General features: G+C 31.4%; 1 protein-coding gene across 1 annotated transcript in view; it reads left to right on the top strand.

The window, feature by feature from the left end:
* Positions 1-20,613, top strand: part of Lrp1b (LDL receptor related protein 1B) — a 1,807,788-nt gene that overhangs the window by 1,334,739 nt on the left and 452,436 nt on the right. Inside the window, exons 38-41 of the mRNA XM_015479144.2 lie at positions 14,419-14,545; positions 14,680-14,831; positions 15,131-15,255; positions 16,388-16,759. Of these exons, the coding sequence (XP_015334630.1) occupies positions 14,419-14,545; positions 14,680-14,831; positions 15,131-15,255; positions 16,388-16,759 (776 nt within the window). The remainder of the gene's footprint in view (positions 1-14,418; positions 14,546-14,679; positions 14,832-15,130; positions 15,256-16,387; positions 16,760-20,613) is intronic.

The raw sequence follows: 20,613 nt of genomic DNA, 5'->3' as shown, positions 1-20,613 counted from the left end.
CAGCTGTCTATGTTTAAGAAAGGAGGAGAACAGGATAAAATATTTCTTTCTGAGATCTTTTCATTCATTTGGGAGGAGAAAGACATTATTATTAGACCTTTTGTTTTTCCTCAGCCAGAGTGAGTTACTTGCCTATCCCAGATGAGTCAATAGCCAAAGGAAGGTATTTTCTTGATACATTTAGATGTGTTATGATCCATCATCTGGATCTGGGGTAATGTCCCTGACCAAGCAACTTACATTGGAACTTACCTTAGAAACTCAGTTTCTATTATGAGGAAAGCTCTTGAGAGGATGGAATTCAATGAGACATTAGGAGGCCAAAGAAGACCAACTGTCTTGATTGTTATATTTCAAGGGTCATCCCCACTCACTCTTCTTTGTTCCCATTTTTTCTTTCTCATGTTGAATTTTGATGTTAGAGTTCCCCCAGGCTCCATTTTTGGTACATATCACTTTTCTTATTTTCATCTCCCCTAAGTGTTAAGGATTAGCAAATGTATGTACATCTAGATAGGACCTTACTCCTGATCTCCAGATTTTTATGTTCTCCCGTATATTTAGCATTTTCATTTGGAGACCTATAGCAGATTTTATTTTCCAGATCATTACTGTAATATTTGGCGTCCTGGCATGCTTGTTCTTTTATGTTATAACATGGATACTTTTCCAAAAGTGAGGTTGAGCCCTTTTTCCATACCCTTGAATCTGGGTGAGCCTATGACTGTGGTAGATGTGATACAGTATAATCTCTGTGTCATAAAAGGAGATAAAACCTCTACCTGATCCTCTTGGGATGTTTTTAGAAGCTGCACTTCTCTGTGAGAAAATTGAGAAGCAGCATAAAGAAGCCACATATGTTTTCTAATCAGTAACCATAGTCTGCCACAGCTCACAGCCAGTATCAGTTGCCAGGTGTTTCAAGTAAGAGAACCTTTAAATGTCTCCAGAACTCAGCTGCTATGTCACTTCATCTTTGAGGTCACCACAGTTGAGGTGAAGAAGTGATGAATCACTCCCGAAGAGCTCCCCAAATTGCAAACTCATTATCAACTAAATGATTGTTGTTTACTCCTTTTATTTGAGGATAGTTTAGAGCTGAAATAAGATCTAACAGAAGTTTTGACCTTTTCATTTGTAAAACTAAACTGAATCATTCTTTACAATTGTAACTTCTCCATTAGTTGAGGATAATTCTATTGTTTCATTTACTCAGGCCAAAATATATGGTGTCTCTCTTAATCTGTACCTAATATACCAAGAGATTCTATTATCTATTACTTCTAAATGCATGTCTACTTATTTGCATAATGATCTTGTTGTGACCCTAACTCTGGGCCATAATCATCTCTTGCCAGGGTTTCTAAATTGTGTATCCCCATTTTCTATCCTTATATTCCTACCATCTCTTCTTCATGTTGGAGAATGATGATTGTCTTAGTAGCTTGTACCATTTATTTGCACAAAATTCACCAGTGTATTTCCTTTTATCCCATTTTAAATCTCACACAAAATCTAAAGTATATCATTTTTTCCCATTTATATGTTAAGAAATTGAGTCAGAAATTTGTAAAAGCATTACTCCGTCACCAAATTGGTATATAGGTTTCCGTAAATTCCAAAATTTATGCATAATGTATACATGTACATATGCATATTTCATGTAGCCTCTCCCTCTCTCTATGTGTGTGTGTGTGTATAATTATATGTATATATATATATATATATATATATATATATATATGTAGTTAAGCATAACGTAATTTAATAAAAAGTATCAGTTATATAAAATAGTTTTAGGATGAAATCAAACTGATCATTTAGAGATTAAAACTATAAATGAAAGAGAATAAATAGTAATGAGAAATATGAAAAAAATGTAGGTGGTAGTATATTAAAAAACCTTGAACTGGGTCTGGATTTTCCACACATCCTCTTACCTGCCCTGGCATTGCATAGACTCACACCACTAGCTACTAATAAGGAACAGATTCTTAATTTTATTCAATTCTGATATTGAAACATATGATTCATTTGAATGCTTACATCATACCTATAAACTTAAAAAATATATTATATTACAATGTGATGGTGTTATTAAAATTTCTTTAAATTATAATTGAAAATTCATAAATCATTGCAGCTGAAATAGATAATATTTGACCTATACTTGGATTATGAATTATTATTCGAATGGCATGAACAAATAAAATGTGAATGTTATATAATCGTCTAGATAATCAGAAAAATGGATGTTTAATTTGTTTACAATGAATAAAATTTCCCCATGATGTTTTTAAGTTCAATTCTTTATTTGTATTGGTAGAAATCTCTTTCGCCTGACCTATTAGATTTTCATGTAGTTCAATTTAACAAGCCTGTTCATGATACTTGTAAATCTGTAGTTTTCTTTTTCACTTTTTATTCAAAGTATATACTCTTTTCAAGTTGATATTTGGGACCTTCCTTTTCTTAAGTAGCTCATCTCTTCACATCCATCTTTTTTTTTTTTAAGAGATAGAGAGAGGGGAGAGAGGAGAGAGAGAGAGAGAGAGAGAGAGAGAGAGATTGAGAGAGAGAGAGAGATTGAGAGAGAGAGGGAATTTTTAATATTTATTTTTCAGTTTTCGGTGGACACAACATCTTTATTTTATTTTTATGTGGTGCTGAGGATCAAACCCAGTGCCCCATGCATGCCAGGCGAGTGCGTTACCGCTTGAGCCATATCCCCAGCCCCACATCCATCTTAAGCACATGATTAACCTACTTTCTTTTTAGTGGATTGAGAATATCAGGGAAAGGAAGCTACAAATACTTCATTTTTGTAAGTTTATTCAAAGAGTATTTATTGAGTACTAGGCACTATGAACCAGGACATTTTCAGTATCCATCTATGTCCAATCAGCTTTCAATTCAGTACATTTTAACAAAATGGTAGTGCATATTAAAGCTACTGGTAGGTACTGAATAAGGTGTTGCTTCTGAAATAGGAAGTTTCAACCCATAAAATATTTCCTTAGAGTAAGTCTCATTTTTTAAAATAAGACTTATCTTCAGGCATAGTAAGACTAACCTAATGAAAAGTTAATGTCATATACAAATTTCATGTTGTAGCAATAATTAAAAGAACACTGTAAAATTACTTTTTCTTTTCTTTTTTTTTCTTTTTAATTATAGCATGTGCTTAGATTAGTTATTAAAAGAGAGGTTAATAGCCTCAATGGTAGTGTTAGTAGAGACTTTGTGGAGGAGAGTTAAAGGAGAAAAAGTTTCCTGAGATAATATATATACACATACATATCAATAATAAATAGTGACAAGGCAAAAGCCATTTGGAAAAATGTAGGCACATTAGATGCATGTAGGAAAGCACAGGTAATATGTCTAGAAGATAACGGGGGGCCATAAAATAGGTGGTAATTTTCTCCATATATTAAAGAAATTATTATAGTGACACCTTCTTTAGTGAAGGTGGATTCACTTTTAAGTAAAATCTAAGCTAGTTCTGGTTTCCTTCTCCTAACTATTCTCCCTGGACCCCAAAGGCAACATAAGGTGAGATCCAAAGTATGATGATAATTCTTAAAGAAATTATAGCATTGATTAAAGTAGAAAATTTTCAGGATGATTTATAGGTGAGGGTGAGTTCTTCCTGTGCCCTCAAGCCAAGTAGTGGAGAGTTAGGGACAAATTTCTAAAGGCATGAATGGAGAGGCAAGAGCAGTGAATAAAACATCAAGTCCCTTTTTCATTGCAGGTCCCCAGTCCAAAAGGAGTACTGCGTTTTTTGTTTTGGTACTGGAGATTGAACCCAGGGGTGCTCCATGGAACTACATCTCTAATCCTTTTTATATATTTATTTATTTATTTTGAGACATAGTCTCACTAACCTGCTTAGGATCTGACTAAATTGATGAGCCTGCACTCAAACTTGAAATCCTCCTACCACAGGCTCTTGAGTCACTGGGATTAAAGGCAGCTCCACCACGCCCAACCCCAGGAGAAGTGCAATAGTTTGAATATGAAATCAAGACTTAAAAGACCAAGACATCAATACAAGGTCCCCTGTGGAACAATGTCCAGGGGTGGAGCTATTAGGAAGTAATTGGATCGTGAGGGTTCTGACCTCAGCATTCGATTCATTGATGGATACATAACTGCATGGCATTATTAGGATCTGATAGAAATTCTAGGAGTTGGGTTTAGTTGGGAAAAGTTGGTCTCTGGAGATGTGCCCTGGATGGGTTTTCTTGTTCCCAGCTACTTCCTTTTTCTCTCTTCCTCTTTGTGCTTCCTGGTTACCATAAGGTGAGCATCTCTGCTTTACCACACAGTCTACACCATGATGTACTGCCTCTCTACAAAGCAATGGAGTCAGTCATCCATGGACTGAAACCTCTGAAACTGTAGGCCAAAAATATCTTTCCTCTTTGAAGTTATGTTTCTCACATATTTGTCACAGAAACAAAAAGTTGACTAACACAAGGAGTCAGATCAAAGTTGGAAAAAGAGAAGAGATTTTTAAATGAATATAAGATTTAAGTTTGGACTTAGAAAGACTTAGTCTTTTATGCTTGAACATTACTCTTAATTAACAACATGATAGTGTTCATTTACAAGCAATTGACTTGGAAGTTATGGCACCTTCCTGAAATAGCCAATTCTGGAGAAGAGATTTAGTTGAGTAAAGATGAAATCTGGATTTGGATAAATATAAAATCAGTTCACATTTATTCCAACAGAATTAAGATTCTGCAGTAAACCATAATAGTGGGTGAGATTACCCAGAAATGACTACAGAAAAAAGAAATCCAAGAACAAAAATTAGTGTTTATAGTAAGAGAATGAAATGCCTAGGAGAGAGGGAAAATAAAAGTGAGCAATAAGGCAAAAAGCTGGGAGGATGAGCCATTTTGAGTCCTCAGGAAATTGATGCATGATAGTATTCTAAGGAAAAGAGTTTAGAAGAGTGAGCTGACTTTCAGGAGTCAGGAGAAGTAAAAGCAAAGAACAGAATATGCAATTAATGATTAGGATGATGTTTCCCAATGTTATGTATTTCAGGAGACTGATAGTAAGGTCAGAAATGAAAGAATTAATAAATCAATGATAATTAGAATGTGGAAGTAACATATATAGGCTACATGGGTATAAGCTCAGCCAATAAAAAGGAAAGAGGAAAACATGAGGTAAATTGAGAAGATAATAGAGTATTGAGTAAGTTTTTCTTAGTATGGAGGTAGGCACTGCACATATTCACAGAAACAGTAGAAAAAGCTAGTAGAAAGGAAGAGCATGAGAATGAATATCAAAGAAGAGAGAATTTCCAAGGAGTACAGGAGGAAACTTGGGGAGGAAGATACAGTAGAGTGGAGCAGGATGGGTAGGAGACAGAATGTTGTTGGACAAAATGTTTGCCTTGTATTAAGTATTCCAGAAACAGGTCCTAGAGGAAGAATTCAATCCATAAATTGAAAGAAGCAGAATAGGAAAGAGAAAGAGAGCAAATGTTCAATTTTGAGCCAAGTTCAGGCCACAGGCTGATTTCTTAGGGAGCTCTGGAGTATAAACATCTTAAGGGGATTTAGCTTCCATACTCCCAACTTGTCCAATGGATAAGGATCAGCTCTGAAGACATAATCCCAAGAGAGTTGGCTGTCAGCGCTTGTTGGAAAAGAGATTCTAATGGTCCAAAGATAGTCCTTAGAGAAAGTTTTATGAAGAATAAAGAATCTGAGCTCTAGAGCATATGGAAATGGAGCACAACCTTCCAAAAAGTTCCACAAGAAAACTTCTAGAACTAATAAATGTATTCATCAATGTAGCAGGATATAAAAATCAACACCCATAAATCAAATGCACTTCTGTATATCAGGGACAAATCCAATTATAATACCTAAAAACAAAAACCTATTATATCTATTATAATAGGTACCCTATTATAATAGCCTAAAAACAAAAACAAAAAAACCAAGCAAACAAACAAACAAACAAAAAACTTGGGAAACAACGAAAGAGGTGAAAGATCTATATAATGAAAACTAGAGAACCCTAAAGAAAGAAATCAAAGAAGACCTTAGAAGATGGAAAGATCTACCTTGCTCTTGGATAGGCAGAATTTATATTGTCAAAATGACCATATTACCAAAAGCACTATACAGATGTAATGCAATGCCAATCAAAATCCCAATGGCATTCCTCATAGAAATAGAAAAAGCACTCATGAAATTCATCTGGAAAAATACTCTTATATTTAATTGAAAAATACCCAGATTATCTAAAGCAGTCCTTAGCAGGAAGAGTGAAGCAGGTGGCATCACTATACCAGAACTTAAACTATACTACAGAGCAATAGTAACAAAAACAGCATAGTATTGGCACCAAAACAGACTGATAGACCAATGGTTCAGAATAGAAGACACAGAGACTAACCCACAAAATTACAATTATCTTAGACAAAGGTGCCAAAAATGTACATTGGATAAAAGAGCCTCTTCAACAAATGGTGCTGGGAAAACTGGACATCCATGTGTAACAAAATGAAATTAAACCCCTAGCTCTCACCATGCACAGAACTGAACACAAAGTGGATCAAGGACCTAGGAATTAAACCAGAGACTCTGCCTCTAATAGAAGAAAAAGTAGGCCCTAATCTCCAACATGTCGGATTAGGCCCCAACTTCCTTAATAAGCTTTTTCTTTTTGATTTCAATTACATTTAGATAACTTTCGTTTGAACAAAAAATTACTCATGTTTTATTACTGTCCTTGAGTTTACTTCTCAACTTCTCAGAATATGTGATCTATACACATTTTCTTGTCATTGAATTACTGAAGTTGGTTTTCAGCTTCTGTTTATCTAGAAATTTCTAAACTTATCCATAACCAAAGACAGAGATTTCTTTTTTTAAGATTTTACAGGACTTCAACTTTTTCCTTCATTGACAATTCACCCAAGAATTTCTTTTGAGTAACCTTTCTATCCTTGAGTTTTCTGGTTCACTCTGGTCCAATCTATATAGCTCCTGTGAGAATTGTAGTTGATTTTCCTCATTTCAGACTTCATATGCTATTCTCTCTTATTATTTTTTTTAATATTTTGCTTATAAGTGATGTGATTTTATGGTTTTTATGTGTATCTTTGAATGTATAGTAAGAAATACTAAACATGCAAAATAAAATCTAATTTTGATTCATTTATTTATATTTCTAGTTTCCTTTAGAATGATAGCTTTGAATTTGTCACTAAATTTAGTATGTTCCCTACCTCTCATCTACTGACTTCCTTTCTTAAACGTGGCACTTATTTTTGTGTAATCATAAAAAAAGATTAAACCTTTAAGTAAATTCTTTGATTAGGCCCCAACTTCCTTAATAAGCTTTTTCTTTTTGATTTCAATTACATTTAGATAACTTTTGTTTGAACATTGATGAAATCACCCATTTTGTTCCTCATCAAATCCTTCATTTTTTTCTCTTAGAATGTCAGATCAATTTTTTTCTATTATGACTACAGGTGCATCACTGAAATCAGAAAGATATCAGCAAATATTTTGGGCTTTCTTAATTTTTAAATCCCCCAAAAAGATTTATATGTTGACCCACGAACAAAAAAACTTTGACACTTTAAAAATATTTCAATATTATTTATCTGTATACCTTTATATCTACTTAAAAGCATTTCTTAAATAATAATTAGGCCACTTGGATAAATATTTTTTCCATATTTATAGTTAAGAATAGACATTAGACATATTTAAAGTCAACTTTCTTTACAGAAAATATTTATTACAACTTGGAAATATTATTGGAATTTGTCCCACTATATTTTTTGTTCATATATTTATTGACTTCAAAGGGGAAAAAAAGGCTTAAAAATGATAACTCTATATAAAATTACACAAAAATTGATTTCTACATAATAGTACGTAGAAATTTAAGTGTCAAAATTCATATCAAAGAAATAAAGTACAACATTTTAGTATTATGTTTGAAATTAAATCACAACAGGTGGTATTACCAAGGGAAAACTGATCAATAATGGAGCAAATTAGCTGAATCCAACATATACATGTGCCTTGAAACTGAGGCATAAAGCCTGTTTTTTAAACTATAGAGTCTTGAGATCTTTTAAAAGGTAGCCAAATGCAAAATAGGACCCATTTATGAATTTATTTCAGCTTGAAAATTAGTTTCTCCCCTCCATTGACTTTTCTTTCTACTTTACTTAAGTTAGGCATCACTTTTCTTTTGAAAACTGAATATGATAATTATCTTTATGCTAAGAAAACATTTTCTCCTAACAAAAAATTACAGGAAGTCATAGTATGATATTGACAAATTTATTAACTTCCTATGATATAGTTGCTAAATGAAACACATACTACGTGGGTTTCTTGAATTTGTATTCTTGTGACTATAAATGAGTTGCTGACATGCCTTTATTTCTGTGGCAAATACTCAAATTTGATGAAATGGTATTTTGATATTCAACAAGTCCATATTATCAAATGGTGTTTCATTGATTATACATATGCTTTTATGACATGCTCAACTACATTCAGAAGACCTCTGTTGACAGTTTAATATCTGTTAAGGTAGAATCTAGCAGAATTTAATACCATCTTTTAGAGTACATCTTAAGGCAAGGCCACAAATTAAAAAGTGGAATAAATTTAATTTGCAGTATTAATAATGGTGGGATCAGGGTGCCATTTATAGAATATTAAGATACCATGGTAATCAAGTAACACAGAAATACCATGCTTCAGATCAGAAACACTTTTTCTCTTTTCCTAAGTCTCAGGGGGGAAAAATGTGAACAAGTTATAATAGCAAATGGAATAAAAGTAACAGTACTTTTTTAAAAAAAATCTTATGATTGCCTTCTTTCAAAGCTAGCTAGGTCATTACTGTGTGTGTGTGTGTGTGTGTGTGTGTGTTTTGTTTTTGTTTTTGTTTTTTTAAGCCCATGCTTCATCCCCATTCTTTAACTCTAAATGTGAATCTTGAATCTTACCTTTCCTGCAACAGGAGGGAAGGTTAGAAAATAGATCAAGAAGCCTTGGGCATCATTTCAACTATGAAGCTGGTAGAGGAGAGAGGCCAAAAAGTTCAGGCAACTTGTCACTGCCAGAGAGTGCCCCAGTCCCAGACCACTAAAGCCATATTGAGTGGAAACCAGGGACAGCAACACTTACCTGTATAACCTTTCCCTAGTTTCTTAAGACATCTGAACAATAAAAAATGGGGTACAAGTATAAAAGAAAAGTTTAAAACATTTCTTTCACTGTTTATTTATAAAAAACTGCCTCACTTTCAGGGTGAAATGTATAAGGTAGAATGGATGTGATTCATGGCAAGATATGTTGCAGCTTATGAAACAAATAAAAAAATTTTAATAATTTAATAATTCTAAATGGCTCATAAGTTCTAGGAGGCTAGATGTTAAATATTTGAAAACTTCATAGATTATCAGGAAACATCAAATACTATATATTGAAGATATCCCAGATACATAACATAGAATAATTCACTCAAGAAAATTATAGTTAAAAATTTGATAAACAAACTAAAACCATGTATATGTATTTATTTCAATGAGAGGATGAACAATGAGGCAGAGTATAAACACATAAATAAAATAAGAAAATGACTATAGTATACTTTGATCAGCTCAATATACTATGAGATTATAGATGCCAATGCAATTTTTCTTTGTGAAGAATTTTCTTCTGTACTTCTCCATTGAGAGCTGTAATTGTAATTGTTCTATGTAACTATTCAATTTGCAGTCTAACATTAGCTTAAAAGTAATAGGTCTAGGGAAGGAATCATAGAACAAATGATAATTTATAAATATTTTATAAGCTAAGAAAGAAAGTACAATCAAAATGGACTATTTCTTTATTTCAGCTCAAAAATGAAATTCAATTTTTAACAATTCTAAAATTGTTATATAAAGGACAACTTTTATCGTCATAAATCTTCAGCATTCTTATGGTTGAAGCTCCTACTTTCATGACTTACAAAGGCTTTCAGTTAGAAATTTTTAGGTATTTCTGTTAGCATTTTCTCTTGTAATTCTTTAATTAGCCCAATTATGTTTGTCATTAAAGAGTGAACTTCATGAGGGTCTTAACTCTAATGAATTTATGTCCTTGCACATTCTAAGTACGTAAGTAAATGTCTATTGAATGAAATATCAATAATTATTTTTTCATTACTCAATTAGTACATTTTAAATTACAATGAAAGAATAAATTTGAGAATCAAGAACAAATTTAACAAAAAAGCTTGAAAACTAGTGCCCAAGAGTATACTGGTTCTGTCTCTTTCTTTTCTTAAGCACAGTGTTCAACTGTCTGTGTTTGAGTTATTTTTACATTGCAGGATACTTTAAACAATTGCAATATATTTAGGACTTGAAGATTGATTTGAAATTGGCATGCAATACTTGTCAAAACAAATCTTAGAAACCTCAGGAATAGCAAAGGCTCTGTACTACATTTTACTCTTTACAGGGGATAAAGGATGCTAATTCATGTGTTCATGATATATATTCAAATTTTTAAAATATTATATAGTTTTGCAGGTACCAGGAGGATAGAGAAATGGACATGTTGACCTAACAAGGCATTCAGTTCTTATGGATTTTAAATGATTCTAGGGAATCTGCTAAGGGATGTAAAATTATATGCAATTATTGTCAAATTAGATTTTGATGCTTATGTAAAGGCTAGATACTATTGTTGTTCTGTAGGAGTTTTTTTTTTTTTTTTTTTTTTTTTTTTCCTTTTTGCAGATATGGGAACCCACTGTTGATCTCCACTCTAAGAGAAGACACAATATTCTTGACCAAGGGAAATTACATAGCAGGATTCAATAATCTTCATTTTTGTGCCAGCATAGAAATTTTTCTCACTTCTGTGTTTTCTTTTTAATATATCTGACAAAGTATCTAAATCATGTTTACTTAGAGGAGGCAAATACTAAAGAAATGGGCAGTTTATTATAAAAATTACAACCATAATCTGAGCTCCAGAGAAAAAGTTTAGCAGAGAAGAGAATCTTAAATTCAAAGAAAATGATTGATTCAAATTAGTTGCTTTCCACTAATGTTCACATTCAACTGCATAAAAATCACATTGAATCCTCTTTGTTTTTTCCAGCAACTGAGACTTATTCATTCTCCTATTTCTTCTCTTCCTTACCCTTATCTCACCAAATAAGAACTTTGTTTACCAGTGTAACTGAAGCAGAAGATAATTATTTCTTTATAAGTATACCTGTGTATAAACTAATTCAAACATCAGCAAAATTATCATAAAAATAATGGACTAAACTCAGGGCCTAATGAGTATATGCTAGGTCTTTGAGGAACCCAAATGCTGCCATGTCAGGTTTTTTATCTTTAAATAAATAACAGTGTTTTATTAGAAAATGACACATGCTATATAGTCTTTCTACTTTTGTCCTACTAAAAATTAGTGTATGTAATGAAGATAATATTAATATTGGCATTTTGTCGATTTTTAATAGTATTCCTATAATTTTTCATAATACTTTTTAAAAGATTATGTGTTCAAATTCTGCAAATGAAAGATTGTTAAAAAGGGAGCTTTTCAGTTTTCTAACAGTTATTTATTATACAGAAAATTTATTATCCAGAAAAAATATAGCATTAAATTTTGAAAATTTTGATGATTTGGGGGTTTGGAGTAGTATTTTCAGATCTAAATTTACCAAGCCATCATTCTAAAATCAGTTTCCTTGGTCATATCTCATAATCCAACAAATACTTAATGACTATAAAATATGATTTCCAATGTGGGCAGTATTTCTAACACTGAATATTAATTTCCTTTGGATCTCAAAAGTCAGTGACAAGGATTTTCATTTTTTCCTATTAATAAAGACCATATTTAGATACCAAGAATCTATGCTGATTAAAGATATCTCAAGTGCATGTTTGTAAATTATTATCTTAATTTAAATGTTTCCTTGAAATTTTACAAGCTTGGAGAATGTTCTTTCTCTAAATTTGATTTAGAATTCCTAAAGGTTCTCAAGGTGCTAATTCTATTCACTTTTGGTTTAAGGAATATTTAAACTATTCTGTCTGATGTTTATAAAATATTGCTTCATTTTGGTAGGTTTAAATATTTTGATATTATTAAATTGATAAATTACTTAACCACAAAAGTGATTTCCACACAGTCTGATTTGCTCATAGAGAATTTTGTGTAACTTTGTTTTATTTTAAATAGTTTTAATTTATATTTTTTTGACATTCATCTAAAGTCTCCTGCATGGAATTATTGCAAATTTAAAAGAAATAGAGACTTCCTAGAAAAAGATAGATATTTGTTTCTCAATACTAAGAAATTTTTCACGTTTTATTTTTCTTTTTAAGTATGAAAACATCTTGCTATACTTCATATAGCTCAAGAGAAATAACATTAGGCATATAATTATTATAAGTTGTTGAGACTTTGTATTAGAGAAAGGCACAGGCTTGGGCTAGTAAAGTCTGGGCAATTCCTGACTTGTCCCCTTTAATCAGGGAGCATTAACTTTCAGAGACATAATTTTCATAACTATGGAATTAGGGCTAAATATATTAATTGTCTCATTCTACTTACTTGCTCAAAATGATTTTTTCATTACTCAATTAGTACATTTAAAATCAGCTTATATTACATAAATAGGTTTATTATACACATTTCCTTCTATATTTGAACTTTGGAGTATGTTAAAAGTGGTTGGTAAAAATCAGATTGAATAAACATGTCTCTTCTGGATTCCAAGGTGCCCACTTTATAGTGTAATATCGTCTGCTTTTTAATGACATTTGACCTTAAGAAATTAAAGGGACAGATTGTGGACCTAGCTTGGATGAGTATATATCTAGCATGTAAAAGCTACTATTTAGGTAGCAAAAAATAAAAAAATAAAGAAAGAAAGAAAATAAATTTAAATGAAGCAAAATTTATCTATTATTTGATTTGAAACATTTTTTTTAATTGAGAGAGACTATCCCTGAAGGTCTTAAAACTCTTGACTTTAACACAAGTAAAGAACTTTTTCATAACTTTTCTGCCAAGATATTACCAATAAAATCTTAGTTGGATTTTCTGCTACAAAGTTTTCCTTTCTGATTTATAGAACTTGTAAATATGAATGAAAGTATTTTCAGGATTAATATAGTTGGGATTCTAGCCACACCTTTTATTATGTGGTTGTAAAATCCAAACACATTTATTTTTATAGCTTTTTCAGAAAATAAAATCACTATTAAAATAAATCTAAACAATATACATAAAAAGAATACATATATTTTTATGTAGTTTAAGGGTTTTTTTCATGGTTAAATAAGAACTCCATTGAGTATTCAGAATATGAGTACAGATATTCTTTAAATTTTCTATATGTAGTCAGCTTCTACTCATGTATGAACACTTATATATGTGTATTTGAATAGGAACAGAAATATAAACTCATTGTTGATTAAATGCATGAATGATTATCATATTTTTCTAAATTTTAGTCATTGATGTTATTTGATAGATGGATAAAAATGTAATTGGACATAATGTAAAATTTAGAATGAATCAGATTTATCTAAAAGCATGAATTTCTGTTTCATATAAATGCTGAATTTGTTGCATGAATATGTAAAAATGCATGTGTTATATACCTCCTGTTTTTCTCTATTTTCTTTTTAACACATTATTTTGGCATACTCTAGGTTTTCTTCCTATTTTATGTTTCTTTCTACATTACATATTGTTCTCCAAGATTACAAAAATAAGCATGAAATTCAGATTAGAATAGTTTAGTGGTCTCATTAGACAAAACTAAAAGTTATGATACATTATGTATACATTCATAAATTAAATATTTATTTCCTACTAATTTTTATCTTTATTAATGAATATATACACTGATCAATATTCTCTCTGTCTTGTAGTAGTTTTCAAAATAAATATCTATGTGAAGAAAACCAAGTATAAATTTTTCACTCTGTGTTATGATGTTCTGAGTTGAAGTACATAATTCAATGTATTTTGCTTCATAATAGCAATAATCAGAGAGAACTCAGAAAGTTCTTGAAGGAAATATTTGGGATATGAAAATCAAGAGCACATTAGGAAAATAGTTTGAAGTGGAGTATTTCAGATAGGGAATAGCATAAGTAAAAGTTACTTTGGTCAAATTTTGAATCCATTCTTATGATTTCAAAAGCTAGTTAAATACTTTTTACAATAAAACTTTATACAACTACAAACACGCTTGAATATTTATTTCTGAAATGTATAATTTTTGTTCTCTCAGTATGAATATTACTGTCCTTATGATGACTGATGCCTTCTGTGTTTAGTTATATGTTACCATAAGTCTACAATTCAATTTCAGCTTCCTGTTCTGGACTGAATGGGGACAGATGCCCTGCATTGGAAAGGCTCGCTTAGATGGCTCAGACAAAGTTGTTCTTGTAAGCATGGGGATAGTGTGGCCGAATGGCATCTCCATTGACTATGAGGTCTGTTGGATTTATTTTAAGTATTTAAAGTGTATTAACTGCCAACTTGCATTACTCCAACTTTAGTGTTCCATTATTTTCTTAATGAAATCACCAAAACCTCCTTGTAATATTACTCTTCAATCGATCTTTAGGAAAATAAATTGTACTGGTGCGACGCTCGCACAGACAAGATAGAGAGAATCGACCTTGAAACCGGAGGCCATCGTGAGATGGTGCTGTCGGGGAACAACGTGGATATGTTTTCAGTTGCGGTCTTTGGGGCTTACATCTACTGGTCTGACAGGTAATTTTTTTTTTCATAAACATTTGAGTCTCAGAATGTTATTTCAGTGCCAGACGCTTTACCCTTGTAGGATTAGCCATACCTTAACAAGGTCACAAAAAGGATCTTACAAAGCTGTGTAATTTCCACAGCAAAGGCAGGCGCTCTTCCCATCCCAGGCTTGAGCATTAAATGTCACAGGCTGAAGAGGGTTTCTTTCCCTTCTGTTGGGCCATCTGTTACCTTCAGTTTAAACTAACTGGCTGGATTTTAATGAAAAGTTGAAGAATGTTGATCATGTATGTTCCACTTTTTGGCAGGGCACATGCCAATGGATCTGTCAGAAGGGGTCACAAGAATGATGCCACCGAGTCGGTAACCATGAGAACTGGCCTTGGAGTCAACCTGAAGGAGATTAAAATCTTTAACCGAGTAAGAGAGAAAGGTCAGCACTTTTAAAGGAATACACAAATCAATACATTTTATTCTTCTCTTATTTTAAAACTTTTGTCACATGAAGATTAAGGATAAATTCTTATTTGAGTCAAAATCACAAAACAATATTTTTTACATCTGATTTTCTACAGAATCATATAACAGTTCAAAAAAAATGAGTAACACTTCATACATGGGCATACTTGTCTGGGACAGCATGTGTACACAGATATGTCACATACCTCTCATGTCTTGAGTATTGATTTGGGTTAAGAAATATGAAGACTGTGTAAGTGTACAAAAACTCATAATTAAGATATTAGAGAATTAAAAGCCACTGAAATTGTTTTTTTTTTCATTATCTCTTAATATAAAATGTGGTTCTTGCTCCAGAAATGATTTATTAGTCTATTTCTGAAGTCATCACATCCTTAAAATGTGTATTTTGAAAATGTGTATTCTATTAAGAATAACAAATTTGAGTATTTAAAAAAAGTGACCACTGTTAAAATAAATTATAATTGATTTTCTTTTCATACAGAGGGTTTCATGTATTAATTTTGCAGATGATAATAATGAGTTCCTAGGGATGAATTACCTTAATGACAAAAACTTAGGAGCATATTTTATCTTCACTAAAACTGAAGTAGATTCTGCCCTATATTAGAGGTGGGGGGGGCAGGGTTTCAAGCAGTGCTTTTTTTTTTCCAGTTCATTTTTTAGTGACTCTGTTATTTTTTCCAAAGATTAAAATATGATAAAACGTATGGTAATGTTTGTATCAAGTTTCAAAAAAAATGTACACACTTAACTGGCAATCAGAGTATTGTAGGAGAACTTTAATGCTGTTATTTAGATTGTGAAGGAAGTAGAATAATGTGGTCATTCAAGTAGAATTTCAAGATTTTGAACTTCTGTGATTAAAAAAATTAATACTTTCTATTGTTTGCCTTTTATTAACTAATCTTAATTAAAACTAAGATTAAAAAGATACAATAAACATTAATCTTTAACATTAAATTTTTAATATAACTATAAGTAAAAACTTATTTGTTAAACAAAAACATAAATGTGTTTATGTGTGTGTATGTGTGTGGTATATATATGTGTGTGTGTGTATGTATGTATTTTTTCTTCCTTAGGGACCAATGTTTGTGCGAAGGACAATGGTGGCTGTAAGCAACTCTGTCTTTATCGAGGAAATTCCCGGAGAACTTGTGCTTGTGCCCACGGATACTTGGCAGAGGATGGAGTTACTTGCCTACGGCATGAAGGCTATTTGCTGTATTCAGGGAGAACAATATTAAAAAGTATACATCTTTCTGATGAGACCAATTTAAATTCCCCAATAAGGCCATATGAGAATCCACATTATTTCAAGAATGTCATAGCCTTGGCTTTTGACTATAATCAAAGAAGGAAAGGTACCAACCGAATCTTTTACAGTGATGCACACTTTGGAAATATACAGCTTATTAAAGATAACTGGGAAGACAGACAAGTAATTGTTGAAAGTAAGTACAACAATTTAATTTTAAGTATTTTGGTAGAAATGAGTATCGTTTGGATTATTAGAGAAATAATAGTGGTAATTGCACGTAGCAATTTCATTTTCCTAAAGTTTATATTAAAAAAAATGGATGTGGCTATATCATCCAATCCCCCAAAATGTCAAAGAAGCAATTAACTGCTAACATGTACAGCATGTATATTATGACTGTTAGCTTCTAATCTTTAGATATTCAAGGTCTCATCACCATGTTTTTTTGCAGTTAAGCATTAGAACTTTTGGGAAAATTCTTTCAGTATAAAACTATTTTAATTGATTTTCTTCCAATGCATGGAATGATATCTTTAAAAACAGCTGCCTAATGATTTTCAGTCAATCATATTTTCTAAAATGTCAATTATTTTCTATATATGTATGTATGAATGTTTAGATAGACCTTCGTATTTAAACATAATAGTATTGATGTGAAAATATTACTATAGAAATGCTTTTAATATTTTATGGGACATAATTATATAATCATCAGTCAGTGTAGATTATCCACAGAATTGAGAGAAACCTCTTTCTTATCCTCATATATCAGCATAAGGACCATCATCTTCTTGTAGCACCTTTTCTCCTCTATCTCTATATAAATTCCATATTATATATGAATATGTTATATATATCTTTATGTGTCACCATACTGAGATCATCTTTTTCTGTACTTTTAAATTGCAAAAAGTATATAAATTTATTATAGAAATTTCAAGTCATATGGAATTAAGTATAAAATTTCTGCCTTACTACTGCAATTATCAGTCCCATTTATGCATCCATAACTGACAACTGTCATTGCCTCTAGAATTCTCTTTATGTATGTGTGTATATAATTTATAATTTCAAAAGTAGAATGTTACTAGATGTATTAGCTACCTACCTTTTTCCCAATAACCATATATTGCAAAGCTTTCATTTTGGTATATATAGTTTCATCTTACTCTTTTGAAAGGCTGCACTTCATTCTATACTCAGGATAAACTCTATATTTAATAATTTTATGAACATTGTATCTGGTATCTTACCATTCCATACAATGTCACAATGAACATATGTATGTAGAATTATGTTTAATCACACATGTGACTATTTTCTTAGCATAGAAATCTAGAAGTTAATCACGAAGTCAGTCAATGGGTATTTTATTTCTTATAAATTGTCAAACAAAAGGCCCTATAAATTTATATTTTAACCAATTTTCTATGAAAAGGCTCATTATCCTACACTTTTACCAATAATGATTTTATGATTTTTGTTAAGGAAATATAATATGCAAAATTATTACCTTCTATTAATATAAATTTACCTGATAGTTGTATGTTTACACATATCAAAATAATTTTTTAGGTCAAGTGTGATATTATACATTGCCATTCCATGCTAATGCTTGCCATTGTTCATTTTGAATTTCCAGCCTGTAATATCTTCCACAATTCTTTTTGCTTATCCCAATGCTATTCAGACTGAAAATCAGATCAAGTATATTCTTTAAAAATAAATATTCACATTTTTCTCATATAGGTTAAAATATTTATTGATAATTTCATATCAGTTTATATTTTATGGCACAGCAAATTGTTTCCCTGTATGCATATGTGTATATATGTCCATCTGTATCAAAAACCACACTAACTGTACTGAGCATGGAGTTCATGCATATTTGAGACTCACTGATTTTTAGGGTGTATGTCCGTGAAACTTTCATTATAATACCTTTGGTCCTTTATTTGCCCAGACGGATGCAATTCACAGTTGGAAGTGTTCGCGTTGTAACCACACATAGGAACTAACTTACTCATCCATTTCCTGCATTCCACATCCTTTGTCAGCATGATGGTTATCAAGATGAGTATCAGTTCATAGACCTTTAGAAGCCATAGTTTAGAGAAGAAAACATCAAGTAAACAATCACTGAAATATAAGATCTACAAGATACTAGTGGCCTTTAGAGAATTAAAAAGTCTTCCTGCAGAAGGATGGAGAATCTCATGAGTGTTTTAAAGATGAAGCTGTACAAAGCTAACTCAGTGAATTTAAAGAATGAATAGGAACCTTTCAGGTGGTAAAGGAAAAAGGAAAACCTGTGATTCTCAAACTATGGATCTTTGGGCATCTGCAATATACTGTCAGTACATCTAAGAGATCAAAAATATTTCCATAGTAATTAAATATCATTTGACTAGTTTTTACCATGTTGACATTTGCATGGATTATTTAATGACAATGTGGCTAAACTATGGCGCCCTTTCATGTTAGTCAACACAGTGGCTTCAAACTATTTTAGAGGTCATTGGGTTTTTCACTGTCACTTGGCAAGAAAAAAAAGTACCAATTTTGCTTGAAAGAAAGGTAAAAAAAAATATGATTCTTTTAATTTTGACCCTTCAGTTGAGATTTCTTTAATATTCTGTATGATGTAAGATGAAAGATACATAAGGCACTTACATTACATTCTGAAGGAAACTATATTCGAATGATTGTTTGGGCTCATGCTTTCTTCAAGGAATATCAGGTTTTACTTGAAAGAATGAAGAACAGACAAACTAGTTATGCAAATCAAGATGTGTGGCAGAAGTGTTCTAAGGAATATACAATGAGAATATCATTTCAAGGAGAATGATAAATAGTATTTTATTCAAATAAGGAAAATTAAGTTTTCAAGTAAATATTATCTTTTGAAAGACTTTTATTCACTACAGTAAGCTTTATGTTTCCCTAATGCTTTCTGGTCTTCACTGATGAGATGGATTGTGATAAAAACTAATGTGACTTTTGGGTACTGCATAGGAAATGTGTCAACCATTAGAAATGTGCCTAAGTCAGGAAACCAGTATTTTCCAAATGACATGACAAAATCACGCAAGGATAAATGATCCATTTGAATTCAATATAGACCAATGAATGTTAATGTAACAGATTGAAAAGTTCATCACTATGGTATCTGCAACTGACCTTTAAGTTTGACCACTTGTCATGTGCTGGTGTAGTATAAAGGAAGAATACTAGAGTTACTTGAAAAGGCTATGAAAATATCTACTCCTTTTCTAACTATATTGCTGCCTGAGGCTGGATTTTCTTCATGTAATTCACCAAATGACAGAAATGATAGGATGAAGAAGTTATGAGGAACCAGCTAGATTTAATAGATTCACAAAATTATAAAAAAATGTTCTATATGCACTTTTTAAAAGTATAGCTTTTAGATGATCTTATATTCATACACTAATCGATTCATTATTCTAAGTTTTACAGAAATTGGTAAACCATCAACATTTTCAGTGTGAATTTCTAGTATGATAAATAAATATAGATAAAATCCACAGATACAAAAATCTCTCTGGAATCTTTAAGAATGTTTAGGAGTATAAAGATCCTCAGGTCAAAAAGATTAAAAACTACTCCCCTAGACAAAGAAGTCAGAAAGTTTTAGTATGAAGGAATGAAAAAGCAAATGTTATGCAAGGAGTCTTTTAGTTTTATTAAAATACAGGTTGTATGCATGAATGGGTGTGAGATGAAGCGGGGGGGTGGGGTGGGCAGGGGGACGGGTGTAGTAAGCATCCTGATATTGAAGGACTTGGTCTGTCAAAATAAAGAGCTTCTTAAAAAAAAAAAAAAAAAGTTTAATTGAGATAGAGTTTACATGCCATATAATTCATAACTCTATATTGTACTACTCTATCTATTTTGTTATAATATGTTGTTTATTTTTAAATTGTGGTAAAATGTGTGTTTACAGAAATTTATGTATGAGTGTATGGAGATATATATATATATATATATATATATATATATATATATATATATATATATATAAAA

The sequence above is a fragment of the Marmota marmota genome, unplaced genomic scaffold (genome assembly GCF_001458135.2).
Source record: "Marmota marmota marmota unplaced genomic scaffold, marMar, whole genome shotgun sequence".
Classification (NCBI taxonomy): Eukaryota; Metazoa; Chordata; class Mammalia; order Rodentia; family Sciuridae; genus Marmota; species Marmota marmota.
The sequence above is the reverse complement of the archived record's forward strand: the minus strand, read 5'-3'. Positions and strand labels throughout refer to the sequence as shown.